At 46.1% G+C, this 20,011-nt stretch overlaps 1 protein-coding gene across 3 annotated transcripts in view; it reads left to right on the top strand.

Annotated features, from left to right (window-relative positions):
- Positions 1–20,011, top strand: part of LOC121002332 (mitogen-activated protein kinase kinase kinase 3-like) — a 131,522-nt gene that overhangs the window by 43,562 nt on the left and 67,949 nt on the right. For all 3 annotated transcript variants that reach the window (XM_040433748.1, XM_040433746.1, XM_040433749.1), the window contains exon 2: positions 11,040–11,103. In XM_040433748.1, the coding sequence (XP_040289682.1) occupies positions 11,040–11,103 (64 nt within the window). The remainder of the gene's footprint in view (positions 1–11,039; positions 11,104–20,011) is intronic.

Below are 20,011 nucleotides of genomic sequence, written 5' to 3'. Positions count from 1 at the left end.
TGTAATTACACCTACTCGATGCTGTTCTGTTGACGGCGAGCAGGTAAACAATGAAGGGAAGGCTGCGCACGCACAGAGCTGATCGGTGGGGGTCTCGGGTGTGGGACCCCCCGACGATCTGATATTGATGATAGTGTTGAGTGAATCAAAGTATCGGAATTGAACTTCGATCCGAATTTCAGGAAAAATTCTATTTGCCACAGATCCGTGTTTCCTCATGCTTCGTGGTAACAAACCGATTTTCCCTGAAATGGCGGTAAAAAACAAACAAACATATCTCATCAATTTGCGCACGAAGAATACCCGCTACAGCCATCTTAGTTAAAAAATACCGCGTGAAATCTCACGTGCAGTGACGTATGATGTCACCACGTGAGATTTTGCGCAGTATCTTCAAGCAAGATGGCTTCGCGCACAAATGAACTAGGTGAGTGTTTTTAAAGCCCTCATTTTTAATCTCCGATACCGCGATCAGCGATGAACGCGGCATCTGAGGGGTACAATGACGGGGGTTCATGACGGCCGCTCCCCGTCATTGTGCCTGCTACATATAATGAAATGCGCTTCGTGACAGAGTCATTATTTGTGAAATTCGGCAAAGCAGCCAAATAGAATTTTTCAGAACTTCGCTCATCTCTATTGATGACCCTATCCTGAGGATAAGTCATCAATATTCAAATTCCGAGGATAGGCTGTCTTTTAAAAAAGGCTTTTTTTTTTCTATAAAGGTTTTTCCAGTAATTAGATATTGATCTTCTATCCTCAAAGTAGGTCATCAATATGAAATTGGTGGGGGTCCAACACCCCACATGCCCACTGGTCAGCTGTGTCAGGCAGCCCACTGCGCTGAAGACTATACAGTGGATGGAAGGCTCCGTCCACTGTGTAGTTTCCAATGGCGGCACACCCCAGCTCCTAATCACAGCCACTAAACAGTGGACTGAACTTTCTGCTTCCAGCTCTGTCATCTGTATAGTTTCCAGCACCAGCAGCTATCCAAAACAGCTGATAAGTGGGGGTGCGGGATGTCCAGCCCCCAACGATCTGGTAATGGGGACCTATCCTGAAGATATGCCATCAGTATCTAATTACTGGGAATGTGTTTTATATTCCTGCTAATAGTGTATACCTACCTTTACCTGTTCTCAATAGCTGTGGTGGAGAAAGCACAGTTATCGTATGGCATCAAAGACAGATATTCCTGTAGGCACATTGGCAGTGGCATAAAGGCAGCTCTGCTGGGAGGGTGCACTTCAGCCTCAGTGATCAGTCATAGACTAGTATTATGAGGTCATCATTTGGGTTCTGTATTACTTGGACCTAATTTCAGATTCCCTTTGTGTCTTTCTTTACGTAAAGAGGACTTGTCACCTCTCCTGACGAGTTCTGATTTTGCTCTGTTATTTCTCCCTAAAGCGTCTGAATAAATTGATAACTGGTTGATACAAGTTGAAGGAAGGGGCGTCCCTACATTATCCAGTCAGTGCCAGCAGTGATCGTCTATGTAGGAGCACACCCCCTTGTCAGTTTATTCTTAAAGGGAACCTGTCACCGGGATTTTGTGTATAGGGCTGAGGACATGGGTTGCTAGATGGCCGCTAGCACATCCGCAATATCCAGTCCCCATAGCTCTGTGTGCTTTTATTGTGTAAAAAAACAATTTGATACATATGCAAATTAACCTGAGATAAGTCCTGTCCCTGACTCATCTCACATACAGGACACATCTCAGGATAATTTGCATATGTTTAATATCGTTTTTTTATACACAATAAAAGCACACAGAGCTATGGGGACTGGGTATTGCGGATGTGCTAGCGGCCATCTAGAAACCCATGTCCTCAGCTCTATACACAAAATCCCGGTGACAGGTTCCCTTTAACTTTCTAACAGAGGAACGGCACAAAATAGAATTCTGAGAACACATTAGAATTGTAGTATCACGGGGAATGCAAGTGATTACTAAAACAGACAAGTCAGGAGAGGGGACTGGTCCTCTTTAAAGGGGCGTAATGTAGGTTTTGTGGCTGCGTGCACCTGCCACGGACTGTGTGCTCCGTCAGCCCTCAGTTTCTTTAGCCAACGAGTAGATCTTAGATCACAATGAATTCTTGGCACATCAATGTTGTATGATTCACTTTATAGAGCTGTCACTCACGGACTGGTCTTTTAGATCTGCCCTAAATGATTTATGATGGGAATGAATCTATCTGAGGAGAGGGCTGGCTGTAAAGTTAGGAGAATGCTGGAGTCGGGATCCAGGTGAGCGCCAGCTCTGTACTGGCAGCGCGCTTGTTCCCGCTCCGAATGTTTTCCTAATTGCATTTTCCATCCTCATCTAATTTGTGCATCTGGCTGTACAGTTTGTAAACCTCTAGAAAATCTGGCTGGTGTATGTCCCCTAGTGGATCATAGAATTATGTACGATATTTAGGTCAGGAGCAGTACATCATCTGTATGGATATTTCTTTGCCAAAATAACGTGTGTCCCAGGACCCCAGTTCAGTGGGTGAGACTTTATATTATACGTCCAGAGAGCCTGGCATCTGTTCACATGAGGTGTATGATCTATGGATCTGCCGAAATTTATGTGCACAGGGCAAGTGTTCCCTGTATATGGAAATGATGGGTAGATACATATGACCATTGCAGTCTATGGTTGTATTTACAGAGCCTTTTTTTTAACTGGCCGCGAATAATGGCAGTGAAAAAAAAAAAAATAGGACATATAACATTTTGTTCGTTTTCATGGACCGACCGCGCCCCATACAATTCAAAGGGGCAGTTTTTCAGAAAGGCAGCCATGAAAAAACGTCTGTTAAAAATTGACTACTTTGCCCATTGCTACCAGTCGTGTGAATGTACCCAAAGGCTGCCATACATACATAAAGAGCAATGGTTATACCACGAACATGCATCATAGAGGGGGAACCCCGCTCAGGACCCCACTCTATTAGCCAGAGCAGGGAGCAGCCTGCTGAAATCCATACTCCCCGTCCTACCTCCCCACCTCTTAGTTCCGGCTCCCAATGTCTCTTCATAGGACTTCCGGTCCCTGTCTGTCAACTCCTGCATGAATAGGATCACATGTTCCGCTGCAGCCAGTGACTGGCCTCAGTGGTGACGTGCTCCCAAGCAGCACATCATTGCTGGGTCACGTTCCGCTTGGGGACACGTCACAACTATGGCCAGTCATTGGCTGCAGCAACGCTTGTGACCCTGTCCATGTGGAGGTTGACAGACGGTAACTAGAAGTCCAGTAAAGAGAGTCCGGGAGCTGAATTTGAGTGGCAGAGAGTGGGTGAGTATGGATTTATCCACAAGCAATGCTGTCTGGGGGCAGGGAGGGGGGGGGGGGGGGCAAAAATAAATAAATCCTGGACCACCCCTTTAAAATTTCTCACAATTTGGCATTCAAATGTTCTGAATTGAGAGGTGTCTATAGATGTTTAACCCAGTAGTAGGTGTTGAGCGAACTTGTGTTTTAAGTTCTCCGTGTAAAGTTCGGGTTATCGAACAATCCCGTTATGGATTCCGCTACCATGGACCATAACGGAATTTGGAATCCATAACATGATTCTTCGATAACCTGGAGGCAGAACTTAGAGGGAACTTGTCACTGGGATTTTGGGTATAGAGCTGAGGACATGGGTTGCTAGATCGCCGCTAGCACATACGCAATACCCAGTCCCCATAGCTCGGTGTGCTTTTATTGTGTATAAAAACCGCTTTGATACATATGCAAATTAACCTGAGATGAGTCAGAGCTTGAAAATATGACTCTTCTCTGGTCACACAAGTAAGGCCTCTTTCACACTTGCGTTGTCCGGATCCGTCGTGTACTGCATTTGCCGGAGGTGCCCGCCGAATCCGTAACACCGCAAGTGAACTGAAAGCATTTGAAGACTGATCTGTCTTCAAAATGCGTTCAGTGTTACTATGGCAGCCAGGACGCTATTAAAGTCGTGGTTGCCATAGTAGTAGTGGGGAGCGGGGAGCAGTATACTTACCGTCCGTGCGGCTCCCGGGGGGCTCCAGAATGACGTCAGAGCGCCCCATGCGCATGGATGACGTGTCCATGCGATCACGTCATCCATGCGCGCGGGGCGCCCTGACGTCACTCTGAAGCGCCCCGGGAGCCGCACGGACGATAAGTATACTCCCCCGCTCCCCACTACAATTTACCATGGCAAACAGGACTTTAGCGTCCTGGCAGCCATGGTAACCATTCAGAAAAAGCTAAACGTCGGATCCGGTAATGCGCCGAAACGACGTTTAGCTTAAGGCCGGATCCGGATTAATGCCTTTCAATTGGCATTAATTCCGGATCCGGCCTTGCGGCAAGTGTTCAGTATTTTTGACTGGAGCAAAAAGCGCAGCATGCTGCAGTATTTTCTCCGGCCAAAAAACGTTCCGGTCCGGAACTGAAGACATCCTGATGCATCCTGAACGGATTTCTCTCCATTCAGAATGCATTAGGATAAAACTGATCATCATTCTTCCGGCATAGAGCCCCGACGACGGAACTCTATGCCGGAACAGAACAACGCAAGTGTGAAAGTAATGACTCTTTTATGTTAATTTGCATATGTATCAAATCATTTTTTTACACAATAAAAGCACACAGAGCTATGGGGACTGGGTATTGCGGATGTGCTAGTGGCCATCTAGCAACCCATGTCCTCAGCTCTATACCCAAAATCCCGGTGACAAGTTCCCTTTAAAAAACAATTTCGCTCAACACTACCCAGTAGTCATTGGGAGGGCCCTAGAGAGTTTCACTCCTGGGTGTCACACTGTGAGGGAAGCTGTTTGTGTTAGCGACTTGAAGGGGTTTGCTTTCCATACCCCCATCAGCTGCCACCAGGAGAAGTCATGGGCAGCCGCACAAGGGAAGGTGTTCTATAGCATTACATGCCGGCCGTGATGCATGGACACACTCAGTCTGCCAGAATGGGAGTTGCTCGTACTCAGCAGCTCTTCATTCTGGAACATAGAGGTTGTCCCGAGCGACGGAGGTCTCACTGTGATGTCCATCTTCTCCTAATAGAGACTTCATGAGACAAGTCCTAAAAAATTATTAAAGGCTTTGTGCAGTCATAGAAGTGAAGATTATTGCACCGGGACCTAAATTGTGACGGGATCAGAATTATCTTCATATCTATGGCCACCATTACGAGGTCAAGAGAGTTTAACTTTCAGTACATACCTGAGACATACATAGACATACTGTATATATACGTAGACTGACAGAGTTATAATCCCATGCTTCAGCCTCGGCATATTGTAGGTAAGTCTAGCCTATAGTGATAGAACGTATGTATGTCCAGCAATAGACAAGATAAAAAGTAAGTTCAAGGGGTTGGCCCATCTGAGACATTGATGTATTATCACTAGGATAGGCCATCATCGTGCGTCGTAGCCGAGCGAATGGTGTGGTGAGCAGAGGGTGGCTGCGCATGAGTGGTGTGCTCTCCATTCACTTCAGGGACCCTGTTCTGCAGGTAGGAAGTACCTATCTGATATTGATGGCAAATTCTAGCGATATGTCAAGTCTGAAATGGGCCGACCCCTTTAAGAGAAGGGAACATTGTGTTCTTTAGATTCACAGTAATCAATAGATGTCGAATCGGTCAATCGGTCAATGCGACAAGTTTCACTTAAATTCCCTCCATACTTTTATTTGTTAAGTCCAACCTGTTCTGCTTGTTATATTTTCTTGCCATCTGTTACTTTTCACACCTCTACAGATTACTGCTGAAAAAGAAAAGATTGCATGGAAAAAAATCAGCCTTGGTGAAAATCCAAGCTATCAATTCTGAGGCATCTTTTCTGAAAACTTTATGTTGTGCCATTTCTCTGTTATTCCTCCTAGAAATTCGTAAATAAATTGGCATCTTGGTGTTACCAGTTTGGGTGGGGGTTGTCTCTAAATACTCTGACATTGTTCTCCGGGGGTTCGGCATCCGGTTGTAGAATTGGAGGAGGACTGGTTGCCACCACTTGCCGAGGTTAGGCCTAACTACAATAGATGGTAATGATGCGATTCTGCCTACGATATGCCATCATGGCTGAGCAGCCTGATGGAAAACTCACCAATATATAGTACATGCAAGTGCCAGAGAGCGTAGTGAGGGGTGGCCCCTCACCCCATAGGCAGCTCTCCAAGTGGTAGCAACCAGTCCTGCTTGCGTTCTAGGACAGGTTGCTGGCGGACATTTTAACCCAATCCTGGAGAACCCATTAAAGGGAGGTTTAATATATTGATCTATTTCTATAAGGGTGCCTTCAGAAAATGTCTGTGACTAAAATCCGTTCCATTTATCTCAATGAAGCTTGCAGAAATCCATGTGCTTGCTGCCAGAACAGCCCCAATCACATAAATGGAACCGATTTGCAGTCGCAGAAATATTCTGCAACAAAATCTGCCTCAGTTTTTTTGATCTTTCCCTTGAAGTGTTGCTATAGTTAAAACATAAGGCAGGTTATCTGAAAAGTAACAAAGGTTGGCTGTGTCGCATTTAGCTACTTATTTACTGTAATGCGATGGGGCATTTCCTTTTACTGTAATCGTTGGTGGTGTCCTTGGCCCTCGTATACAGACTTGTGACTTATCTGCAGGAAAAAGACGCCAGTCTGCAGTTTGTTCTGGACTGTAGAGTCATGTGTGCTAGTCAGTCCCTTAAAAGAAGTGCCATATTGCCAGTGTCAGCAGTTGGTCTTATTCAAGTCTCACTTATTCTCAGATCCAAAATGGATCTGCTGATTAATTTCATAATACATCTTTACAGGGATCAGAGCTTTGTTATTTTGATACAGAGCACCAAAAACATAGCTCTCCAGTGGAATTTGCACCCTATTTGGCTTTTTTACTCACCCATCCGCAGCTCTGGTCTCTTCACTTTCTATGTCTGGACAGCAGCTCATCACATGATAAAGTCAAGCACATGCATGTCCCAGCAGTAGAATGATGTCACCGATCCACCATCTCCTGGTGGGCACGGACACCAGTATTCTTATCGTCCTCTCTGTTCAACACAGTAAGCCACTTGTGTTGTCTTCCCTATTTGCTTCCTGGTGCTTGCTACCTTTAGGCACACGCTCTCTTCTTGGATGTTAAAGGGCCAATAAGTACACTGGGTAATCTGTTCCTGGCCAATTGGTCATTCCTTGGGGTATATAGGATGCCTTCCTCTTCACTATGAGAGGTTGCCTGATCTATATGTTCCTAGCTTATCTAGCTCTGCAAAACTGTGCTATTATGTAGTTCTGATCCCCCATGCCTGACCTCTGCCTGTTTACTGGATTTACTCTGTGCCGCATGTCCTGACCTGTGCCTGATTAACATATTAGGCTTTGTTCACACTTCAGTTATTTGATCAGTTATTTCCATCAGTTATTGGGAGCCAAAACCAGGTGCGGGTCAAAAACACAGAACAGGTGAATATCTTTTCAATACACCTTATCTCTGAGTAGCCTTTACCCCTGGTTTTGGCTCACAAATAACTGACCAAATAACTGATGTGTGAACTGGGCCTTACTCTGTGCCACATGCCCTAACTTTTTGCCCGATTACCATTTTGCACAATCAGTATAATTTTTTTTACTGTTTTGAAAAGCATAGTTGGACTATGCTTTCAATAAAAGGTCATCCCGTCAATAAAAAAATGTATACCGTATCGTATAAGTTTTCTTTACACTGCGACTCAATAGCAGACCTATGCACATGTATAGTCATACAACTGCAGTTGTCTGGGACATGTTTGGTGGCATATGCACAATGATAAATATTACATTTAAAAATGTGCTCACTTTACCAGAGGGAAAATTACAATACCACCAGTATCTGCACTCGCTGGGGTGTTTGTTACATTAACCAAATAATTCCACACATTTTAAAAATAAGATATCATGGACTAAACCTCGACACAACTCAAGATAACATGCATAATTCACACAGTGGCCCTGAACAGAGTAGTGTGAACAGAGTCTTGAAGGGGTTGTTCACCCCCAGGGTTGCTTTTCTGGCAGACTTTCCAAAATATCTGGACCTGTATAGGGAATCATACTTGTCTAATCCCCGCTACTGGGTTCTGGCCCCTTCATGGTGCCATATTCGACAATTTACCTTATAATATAATAAATAATACACAACTACCATTGTGGCTAAAAAATGGCCGCGGTCTTTATTAACTGGGGGGGGGGGGGGGGGGGAAGGTGGGTAACCATAAATAATAAATTACCATAAATTATTAAGCCATTAAACTTTTCCAATATTAAATCGAGTCCATTAGTCCACTACTCATCCAGAGTCCACCCAGTAAGGCTGAGCGACTAACCCCCCCACCCTTTTACACTCCCCCCTTTTCAAAGACCGCGACTACAGAAACATTGGGAGGGCGGGCGGGACACGCTCCTTCCTCTTCTTTTTACCAGCGCTGACAGAGCTCCCACAGGTGAGTGTCCTCCATAAATACACCTTCTTTTTCCCGCTGAAACTTGACTCAGCCAATCCATAACTTCAGCTAAAATTAGCCCTTTGCCCAGAAACCGATCAGCAACCATACTTGGCCAATCTCCTTTGGTTGCCGGCTGACCTCTGATTCACCTGTGGAGAATAATGGCGGGCAAGGAGGGAAAGCAGGGGAATAGGGGGAGAGAGACAAGTACAACAAGACAACCTACATACATAAGTCTCAATTGCCACCATGAGGGGCAAATGCCTATATACGGCACAGCCCCTTTCATTCTCTCACCACTGCTGCAGATCTCAGGTCTCCTTGTGTCAATGTCCACGTTGAAGCCGGCCACTTGGCCATTGCATCCAGTGACTTGCCACAGTTTTATTGCATTCATATAAAAATATATACACTTGATAAACACAAAAAATATAGAAATACCACCAACTGGGTCAGGCAAGGAGATCTGCTTCATACTAATAATGCATATAAAACAGTTAACAGAAGCTAAGAACAATCAAATAAAAAAGAACAATAAAATAAATAAAAAAGAACAATCAAATGCATCTTGTTTTATGTTCCGTCATATTCCAATGTTTCTGGACAGAAAATGAATTTCCGCATCAAATGGCACACACGTGTTTCTGGCACAACAGGGCTGTGCATTGTTTTCAGCCTGGATCACTCAGGGGAAATTTTCGGCATCCATTTGGCTGAAGTGGAACAAGACAGACTGTACATGTTGGTCTTCGGCAAAGTTCCATCAAAACTGTACATTCTGCTCTTTTCAAACTGTACTCATAAAAAGGACCATTATATATATATTTCTTATTTTGGCAATAACAGAGCACAAACTGTACAAGAATAAAAATAGTCCCTCAGAAAAGGGGAATTATAGCACCAGCTAAATGCTCATATTCTTGTGTGGTAAATAAAAGTGTGTAAAGTATTTTCTTATTTGTAAACTACAATATGTATCTAAAAAATGAGATGATCCACCTTGAATAAAAAAAAAACCCGAAATAAATAATAAACAAAATAAATATCATAACGCATGATACAAAGGAAAAAATTGGGAACAGTTAGCAGAGGCGCTTGATTCCAGAAACGTTGTTGTCTGTGAACATATGTGTGAAACTAGTGCATATAAGAACACACACAAACAGCAGGACCTGTGAAGAGGAACTATACTTACCTGCTCCCCACCAGTCAGTTCCGGCTCCATTGGTCCCAGGCTCTCGTCACTGCACTTTCAGTCCCCCCATGTAAACTTCCTGCACAGATGGGGTCATGTGTGCTTCTGCAGGCGGTCACTGGCTTCAGCAATGACGTGTCCCCGAGTAGCACATGACCACCAGCAGTGATGTGCTGACCGGCGACACGTAACTGTTGAGGCCAGTCATTGGCTGTAGTGGTGCATGTGACCCTGTCCATGGAGGAAGTTTACATGCAGGTACAGGAAGTGCAGTAAAAACAGCTGAAACCAAGCGCCAGGGAGCAGGTAAGTTTAGATCTCTTCACACATCCTACTGAGTGGGGAAGGCGGGGGGGGGAGTTAAAAAAAAATACAGTAAATTGTGGACAACCCCTTTAAGGTTAGAAGGATACTGCAACTGCAGTGTCAGTGTTCTTTATACATGAGCCCTCCTGTACCATCTTGAGAATGAGGCCACCTTGGCCAACCATATACTATGTGGTTACATGGAGACCATAAGAGCAGAAGAAACTGCTCTGGATCATAAATGAGGTTCCCAAGTGGGAGACTACCCTCTATGATGTCCAGATACCCTAATAGGATGGAAGAAACATTACTAATGATCTCTAAATAGCAAAAGATAATCCAGAGAGCAGAATCTAGAAGACAAAACTCTAGACCTGTCCTAATCTTCTCAAATGATAGATCTCTCACTATTATTACAGACTTCCTGATTGGACATTTTCCACTCTATGTTGCATATCCTTGCACTTTCCATTTCTTTTCACCTGTGACTTTTTAATATTTCTCATGCCCATGATACAACCAACCTGCTTGTGCCTGCCCTGACCATATCCTAGTTCAAATGCTGTATAGTGGCCATAGTCATTAGATCAAATTTGGTTTTGGCTGATGATCTAATGTGTATGGGGTCTCCTTAACTGGGGGGTTGGATGTAGAGGAAAGTAAAGATGAGGAAAGTTGGATTTCAGCATGCCTGATTTTTTTTGTTGCATTGGAGTTGCCTGCTGCCAGATGCTGCTGCTTGTGTGTATGAGTTGGGAGAGATAGTTGTCAGATGAACAAACGTTTATCAGATGCCATTTGTTGTGTACGGCCATACTGACTTCTGCGGCCTACAATCAGATCTCCTGGCCTGCAGGATTTGAAGAAAAGCGACAATACGTGAAGCAATAATGGGGTTCGGATTATTGTCAGACATATTGGTAAGAGACTTCATACAATATAAAGGAATCTATTTGTACAGGAGATTTTTGTATTATATTCTACACTATAACCTCCCCATTCCATTATAATGAAACTATATGACTTTGCTGGTAACCTCCTGGCACTAAAGATTTCTTGCATTTTTTTCCCCCCCATAGGTTGCGTGTACTCTGCCAAGACGATATCCTTTGGAATGCGGTCTTGATATCATCTTAAACATGAGTAAGTGTTGATGTCACAAAGACTTTAATATCACATTTGAATCTAAGAATTGGTGTTCACTCCATGACTTGTTCCTTGCATTACAGTATTTTTATATTTTAAAGGTAGTGGAACATGGCAGAGGAAGTCATATGTTTAAAGAGGTTGTCTGCTTTTTACTACTGATGACCTATTCTTAGGAAAGGTCATCAATATCTGATCGGAGGGGGTCCAACTCCCGGCTCCCCTGCCGATCAGCAGTTTGAAGAGTAGGCAACGCTCATATGATTGATGCCTTCTTTGCCCTGTTTATCTGCTGGAAGCAGAAACTACAGTGGTGAGCAGTGTAATTACAAGTATGGCGTCCCCATTCACTTCTATAGGACAGCTCCTTCCTATTCACTTGAACAGACAGAGCCGTCCCATAGAAGTGAATGGGGACGCCATACTTGTAATTGGTCTGCTCACCACTGCAATTGCTGCTGGGAGCAGGAAAAGAGAGCAGGGAATACAGCTGCCTTCTCTTATAACGGCTGATCGGCAGGGGTTGGCTCCCCATCTATCTGATATTGATGACCTATTTTGAGAATAGGTCATCAATAGTAAAAAGAATACAATCCCTTTAAACAGCATTAGGCTGCTTTTAGGCCTGCAGCTATCGACTATTTTTATAATCGAGTATTCCAACGATTAATTGAGTACTCTAATAACAAAAAACTAATTAAAAGTCCCCCCCCCCCCCCCGTGCCTTCAGCTGCCACCCCTGTGCCATCAGGTTCACCCCTAGTGCCATCAGCTGCCCCCTCAGTGCCATCAGCTGCCCCCTCAGCGCCATCAGCTGCCCCCTCAGTGCCGTCAGCTTCCTCCCCAGTGCCGTCAGCTTCCTCCCCAGTGCCGTCAGCTTCCTCCCCAGTGCCGTCAGCTTCCTCCCCAGTGCCGTCAGCTTCCTCCCCAGTGCCGTCAGCTTCCTCCCCAGTGCCGTCAGCTTCCTCCCCAGTGCCGTCAGCTTCCTCCCCAGTGCCGTCAGCTTCCTCCCCAGTGCCGTCAGCTTCCTCCCCAGTGCCGTCAGCTTCCTCCCCAGTGCCGTCAGCTTCCTCCCCAGTGCCGTCAGCTTCCTCCCCAGTGCCGTCAGCTTCCTCCCCAGTGCCGTCAGCTGTCCCCCCCCAGTGCCGTCAGCTGTCTCCCCCCCCCAGTGCCGTCAGCTGTCTCCCCCCCCCAGTGCCGTCAGCTGTCTCCCCCCCCCCAGTGCCGTCAGCTGTCCCCCCCCAGTGCCGTCAGCTGTCCCCCCCAGTGCCGTCAGCTGTCCCCCCCAGTGCCATCAGCTGTCCCCCCCAGTGCCATCAGCTGTCCCCCCCAGTGCCATCAGCTGTCCCCCCCAGTGCCATCAGCTGTCCCCCCCAGTGCCATCAGCTGTCCCCCCCAGTGCCATCAGCTGCCCCCCCCAGTGCCGTCAGCTGTCTCCCCCCCCAGTGCCGTCAGCTGTCTCCCCCCCCAGTGCCGTCAGCTGTCTCCCCCCCCCAGTGCCGTCAGCTGTCTCCCCCCCCCCCAGTGCCGTCAGCTGTCTCCCCCCCCAGTGCCGTCAGCTGTCTCCCCCCCCCAGTGCCATCAGCTGTCCCCCCCCAGTGCCATCAGCTGTCCCCCCCCAGTGCCATCAGCTGTCCCTCCCAGTGCCATCAGCTGTCCCCCCCAGTGCCATCAGCTGTCCCCCCCAGTGCCATCAGCTGTCCCCCCCAGTGCCATCAGCTGTCCCCCCCAGTGCCATCAGCTGTCCCCCCCAGTGCCATCAGCTGTCCCCCCCAGTGCCATCAGCTGTCCCCCCCAGTGCCATCAGCTGTCCCCCCCAGTGCCATCAGCTGCCCCCCCAGTGCCATCAGCTGTCCCCCCCCCCAGTGCCATCAGCTGTCCCCCCCCCCAGTGCCATCAGCTGTCCCCCCCCCAGTGCCATCAGCTGTCCCCCCCCCCAGTGCCATCAGCTGTCCCCCCCCCAGTGCCATCAGCTGTCGTCCCCCCCCAGTGCCATCAGCTGTCCCCGTCCCCGTGCCATCAGCTGTCGTCGTCCCCCCCCGTGCCATCAGCTGTCCCCCCCCCCCCCCCCGTGCCATCAGCTGTCTCCCCCCCTCAGTTATTTTGAGACAAAACCAGGACTGGAGCCTCCACAGACATAAGGTATAATGAAAAGATTTACACCTGTTCTGTGTTTTTAACCTGCACATGGTTTTGGCTCACAATCACTGATGAAAATCACTGACCAAACACTGACTGTGTGAAAGCAGCCTACTCTGTCACTTCAAGAGACAAAGCCATGAGGCACAAGGGTCGTCTTGCATCAGTGTGTGCTTGTTCTAAAGACTGTTTTCGTATGAATATCAGTTGCCTTTATGGTATTGACGGGACATTCTTATTTTCCATAGATATAACTGTGCTTTTTGCTATTGCTGTCACATGCAGATGTTTTGGACCTTGAGTAAGGAGGTAATAGGGATGGCAGGGGAGAGAGAAACACGCTCGCCCTTTTGTCTAGACAATTATGTTGTAAATTTGGTTGATTGCAGTCATGGATTGCACAAACATGGATGGATTGCGCAGTAGTCACAACTCCAATAAAAGAAGAGTTCAAGAAGAGATGTTCAGTACTAGTGTTGAGCTTCGGATGCTTCATCTGAGGTACTAGTCGGAATTGAAGCCGAGTTCGGTTTCAAGTTTTAAAGTGGTTTTCCACTTTAAAAATAAACTACCGAAGTTATTCAGCAAAGTCACCCGCGTAACTTACTTCGGCTCATTGGAGACCATACATTCTAATACTGTACTGAGATGAATCTCCGTACAGTATTATTCTGAAGCTCACTCGCTCAACACTATTCAGTACCCATAAACTGTTGGATATTATTGCTGCCCAACTACTGTGCTGTCCTCAGTCCATGACCTTGTAAATAGGGTTAACTATGAAGTTTCATCAAGAGTAATGAGATATGCACATGTCTAGTATCCAAGTGGGATGACTGTGGACAAAGAGGCTGCATGGTGTGTAAAGAGGTTTTTCGGGATGTAATATTGATGGTCTGTTACCTGGTGCCCCTGAGATGCATGGGTACCTCTTCTTCACTGCAGTACCTGACAATGATGCTATTCTTTTCCATGCGGTCGTTTTTTTGTACTTGGATGGAGCCGAGCCACAAAAACATGGACGTCTACTGTGACGGTTACTGCGGTAAAAGGGGAAGTGTCGTAACCTCTGCAATCTGCTGACTGCAGTCAGACCACTACATATCACACATTTCTATACACAGGTTTCTTGAGAGATCACTGCGCACAAGACATATACGAGCAATGTAAAAGATCATCCGCACATAGAGATAAATAGGTCACTCTTCTGTTTCCACACCTGCAAGGTTGTATCTAAAGGCTAGAGGGCTTTGGTGCAGAAGTTGTTTTTAGGGCTCCCTCACCACCACTTCTGAAAACAAGACCAAAATCTTACCCTGGCGAAATCGGTGAGAACAAGAATTGGACTCTTTCCCTCACTCCCATAGACATTGAATGGAGTGGCAGGGAGCGTGCCTGGCCACTGCTTCATGCAGTCAGAAAGAACGGAGAGCTCGGAAACCCCTGTATTAGTGATCAGGGGGTTCCGAGTGGTAGGGCCCTAAGAGATCACATATTTGTCCCTTTTCTTCTAGATAGATGATAAATATCGCTGGTAGAAAAAACCCTTAGGCCCCTTGCAGACGAGCGTGTGCAGATGCGTTCAGTGAAAAATGCGCGATTTCGCAAGCAAGTACAGCAAGTAGTTTTGTTTGCGATCGCGTTCAGTTTTTTTGCACGGGTGCTATGCGATTTATTGCGTTTTGCACGCACGTGATAATAAAAACGGAATGTTTACAAACAACATCTCTTAGCAGCCATCCGGGAAAATCGCATCGCCTCCGCACTTGCTTGCAGATGCGATGCGATTTTCACGCAGCCCCATTCACTTCTTGGGGCCAGCGCTGCGTGAAAATCGCTAAATATAGAACATGCTGCGATTTTCACGCAACGCAAGAGTGATGCGTGAAAAACATCGCTCATGTACACAGTCCCATTTAAATGAATGGGTCTGGATTCCGTGCGGGCACAATGAGTTTGCATCATGCATTGCACCCACGCGGAATGCTTGCTTGTCTGCAAGGGGCCTTACAGTCTTAAGCCTGTATTACACCAGGCGATTGTCGGGCAGATTAACGCTAACGACCGTTAGTAGGTCTGCTTGAGTAATACTGCCGCCGATCGCCCGATGAACGACCAAATGCTCGTTCTTTCACAATCTTTCAGCACGCTTAAAAATCATCATTTGTCGGCAGCAGATCATGCTGTCTAATCACGATCTTCTGCCGGCAAGCAATGATTCAGTATGGGGACGAGCGCTGGCATTATTGGAGGAAATTGCTGCATATAATACCAGTGGTCTCCTCCGCTAGCGAGCAGGCGATTCCTGACAATCAGTCTATTACAGCCCTTCCATGGGTCATGGCATTGTGTACACCTAGATCTCCTGCTGGATCTTTTTATGACTTCTGGGTGTTCTGGTTATGGGTCACTCTCTTATGGATATATCTAGTGTTTACTATGCAGAGTTTTCAGGCTGATGACAAAGCTGTTTCTGTTTGCACAACAGTAGTGCAGGCTGGAGCATAGTTTGGGTTTCTGCAAGTGCGCACCAACACCAAATAACTAAAAACCTATAGGCCTAACTAGAGGCAGAAGCTTGATTTCTGTTGTTCTGAAGTTACCCAAAAAGCTGTATAAGAATGCACTTGAAAAGTATAATAGAACTGTTAGAGACTATCCATGTGAAGTATCTGCCTCTGATGGTGGGCACTTGACATCTCCTCTGTCACACAGTAGCCTGAAGAATATATAATTAAAATAATTAATTTCATTCTGTCCTTGCCAGCGGCAGGCTGTGGGGTCAGGAGCAAACACCAAGGAGGAGGAGGTGAAAGCAGACCCCCTTCCTATAGCCTTGGCCCTCCTCCTCAGTCTACACAGTATTGACAGATTTGTTAGCTGGTTGGTGGGCTGGGTAAGTGTATGCCACAGTCCCCATAGCGCCAAACAGCTTCTCTTCAATAGTAGCGGCTTACCCGTAGTTCTGCATCGCCAGGTCTCTGTGACCCATCAATGCAGGTACAGCCCAGTAAATGTTAGTGTGGTGAGGAGTCGACTGCGATGTTACTTCTTGTGTGCTTAGAACGAGTCCTAGCATTTAGACCTCCACCAATCAGGTTTTTATGGAATGTCTATTTGTTTGACATTTATCTTGGAGTAGAATAAAAGTGATGAAAAATTAGACTTTTGGCATTGGTTTCAATACATTCCATTAAGATCTATTTTTGTTTAGAACCAACAAAGAAGGTCACTTTAAGACAGATCTGTTTTTCTATCATTTTTTATGTGTTTACCACCAACTTTGATAATACCAGTTCTGCAAGCTTTCCCCCTAGATGTGGAACTGGTCTAATGCAAACGATTGTACTTTCATTTACTATTAACAGTTAATGAGTGAATGTCTCTTTTAGGAAGAGGGTATATAAGTCAGTTCTTAGCAACTGCTGCCTCTAATGTCACCAGATGTAAGGTAGCTATACTATAAGCCAATTGACCTTTTAAACAGGCCCTGAGACATGACTTGGATAATAACTAAGCCAGCGTCTCATCTGCAGACAGCTGTTTTGAGGTGGTTGCCCCTCATAAGTACAGAGCCGAGAGTACTGGCCTAAATGGGTGAGAGTCTTAGGTCAGGATAACTACCTTACATCTAGTGGCATTAGAGGCAGAGTTTTACTAAGAGCTTTTTTGCATAAACTCTTTCTGGAATTCGAGAGGAGCGTTGCCTGGTCTATAAGACGTCTCACGGTGATTAAGGCACTCTCTATATGTGCTCATGCTCCTGTCGTTGCTCGGCCATGCCCGTATTGTGGCCCAATCACTTGAATGGGTCCGCAGTCCGGGATATATGGTGCGAAACAGAGGCACGGATCGGAAGCACTACGGAATGCATCCATGGGCTTTCTGTCCGTGCCTCCGCACCGAAAAAAGTAGTGCATGCACTACATTTTTGCGGTGCAGATCTCGGACCCCATTCAAGTGAATAGGTCCCGCGTCCGCATACAGCGACCCTACAGTTGGTGCCCGTGCATTGAAATTCTGGGAAGAGGGTTTGGAAATGAGCTCTTAGCAAGCTCTGTCTTTTATTCCACCAAGTGTAAGGTATCTATCCTGACCGAGGCCTCTCAGCCAGTTAGGCCAGTACTCTGCACCGATGAGGGGCAATCATCCCAAAAAATCTGTCTGCAGATGAGGTGCTGGCTTAGTTATTATGCATGCCCTGTCTCAAGGCCTGTTTAAACGGTCGAACATTGACTTATAGGATAGCTACCTTATATCTGGTGACATTAGAGACAGATCTTGCTAAAAGCTTATTTGCACACCATCCTTCTAGAATTCCAGAGGAGCATTGCCAAGGCCTCTAAGACTCCTCACGCCGATTAGGCACTCTTGATAAGGAGATAGAGTATTCTCTGTTTTAGGAACTTATTTACATATTTAAAAAGGGTCAAGATGTAAAATGAGTTTAAGTTGTTGTTTGATATTACAATTCTTAATAATGAATGATTGACCATTGAAAAATACATTTTGATGCCGCTCTGTTCTATTTTTGTCCTCCTTTTTACTCACAACATGTATTTTTAGATAATGGTTTACTCTTTAATTTCCTCTCAAATATTTTGATGGTGTTTACTTGACGGTGGAATTCCAGGGGTCTGTCTTGCATCTTCTCCATGTGCAGAGTTGAGCCGAATTCCTCTGCAGAGCTGTCATTGGACTGAGGGCTAGCTACAGCACATTTGCTTCCCCCTCTCGCGGGTGTTTTTTTTTTTGTTTCTGTGGAAATGTTAATGGTTAACTCAGCCTGAGCTACAGCAACAAGTCTTTGGTTGACTCCCATATATGTAGGAGACAATATAGCTGTTGATGGTTCAGAACTCACGTACAAGGCAACTATGTCCACATTCGACTTGTTTATTCTGTCATTGGAATGTGGATGGTTGTATAATGAATAATACAATGTCATATAAAGCAGGATTGGTTTGATATGTGTGTCACAGAAATCCATTAGTCTCTGTCTCAGTGGGGACAATGGCTGTATAGAGGATGCTGGCCTTCAGAGCGTATCCCCGATGTATATTAGGAGAAGGACCAGCTCTATACAATGTTTAGTCATACTTTGTCAAAATGCGATTCCTTTAACTCTGTTGTCCGCTTTATTCCTATTGTTGACCTGTCCTCAACATGGGTAATCAATATCAAATCGGCGGGGCCTGACTCCCGGCACTGCGCCAAGCTGTTTGAAGAGAAGGCAGCGCTCCTGCAACGCTGCCGTCTCCTCATTGTTTACCTGCTCACTGTTGACATCATAGTTCTGAGCAGGTGTAATTACAAGCCGTCCCATTCACTTTTATGGGACAGCCTCTATGGCCCCCGTTTTTTGTGATCGGTAGGACCCCACCAATTTAATAGTTAACCTCTATCATGTGGATAGAGGATAACTTAATGTAACTTGAATACACCTTTAAGGCTTCATATGGAGTAAAATGATAAACCAAGTGGAACTCGCCTCATCGATCGCCAGACGTTCGCTTCCTGACGCTTCCCACGTCGCCTGTCAGTCTCTGCTGAAGCAGATGCAGTGTCGAATGCCTTACCAGAAAGGTGCAGTCACAAGAGTCGCCATCAATCCAAATAAGAGCCAGTTTGGCAGGATAGTTCTGCAGGTCTCTTGATATACAGTGTACAAAAGCGAGTACACCCCTCACATTTCTGTAAATATTTACATCATCTTTAGCCTGTTCGGAGTGGAACCAGTCTTGTTAAAGCGCTGCTTGGCCACCGTGCTGCAGCTCAGCCTCAGGGTGCTGGCAATCTTCTTATAGCCTAGGCCAGGGATCAGCGACCTCCGGCACCACAGCTGTTCTGAAACTACAAATCCTAGAAGCCTCCTTTCACTTCTGTGGGAGTTACAAGAACAGCCGAATAAGTCTGCATTCTGGGAGTTGTAGCTTCACAACAGCTGGAGTGCCGAAGGTTGCTGATCCCTGGCCTAGGCCTTATGCACACGACAGTGAAAAATGGCCGTGTGACGGCCGTCTAAGTAACGGCCGTCACATGGCCATTTTTAGCACCAGTGAAAGTCTAAGGGGCTATTCACATGGCCGTTCTTTTAATGGCCAGTGAATAGCGTCCGTCCAAAAATAGGACATGTCCTATCTTTGGCCGTTTTCACGGCCGGACAGACCCCATTGAAATCAATGGGACTGTTTTTAACGGCCGATTGACAGGAGTGCACCCGGCCGTTAAAAACGGGTACACAGGCCATTTAGGGGTTAAAAAAACAAAAAAACTCACCTCATCCACTTGCTCGCGGTGCGGCAGTCTCTTCTCTCTTCATTGAGCAGGACCAGCCTAAGGACCTGCAATCTGCGTGGTGACGTAACCACGTGGGAGCGCGCAGTGACATCATCGCGCACCTTCGGCAGGTCCCGTTCTGTGAAGAGAGAAGAGACTGCTGCAGCACGAGCAAGTGGATAAGATGAGGGGTTTTTTTTGTTTTTTTTTAAGGGGCACTATGGGGGCATTATATAAACAATGGGGGACATTATAAAGCTGGGGCCCAAAAAAAATAAAATAAAGAAACACACTATGGGGGACATTATTTTAGATAAGGCCCTACATTGGGTGCATTATTAAAGCTGGGGGCAGCAAAAAATAAATAAATTATATACACTGTGGGGGACATTTATTTAGCTGGGTGCCTACATGGGGACATTACTAAAGCTGGGGCAGCATTAAAAAAAAATCCTACACTGTGGGGGACATTATTTTAGCTGGGGGC

This window comes from Bufo bufo, chromosome 5 (assembly GCF_905171765.1).
Source record: "Bufo bufo chromosome 5, aBufBuf1.1, whole genome shotgun sequence".
Lineage (NCBI taxonomy): Eukaryota > Metazoa > Chordata > Amphibia > Anura > Bufonidae > Bufo > Bufo bufo.
Note: the sequence above shows the minus strand (reverse complement) of the source record. Positions and strands in the feature narration are given on the sequence as shown.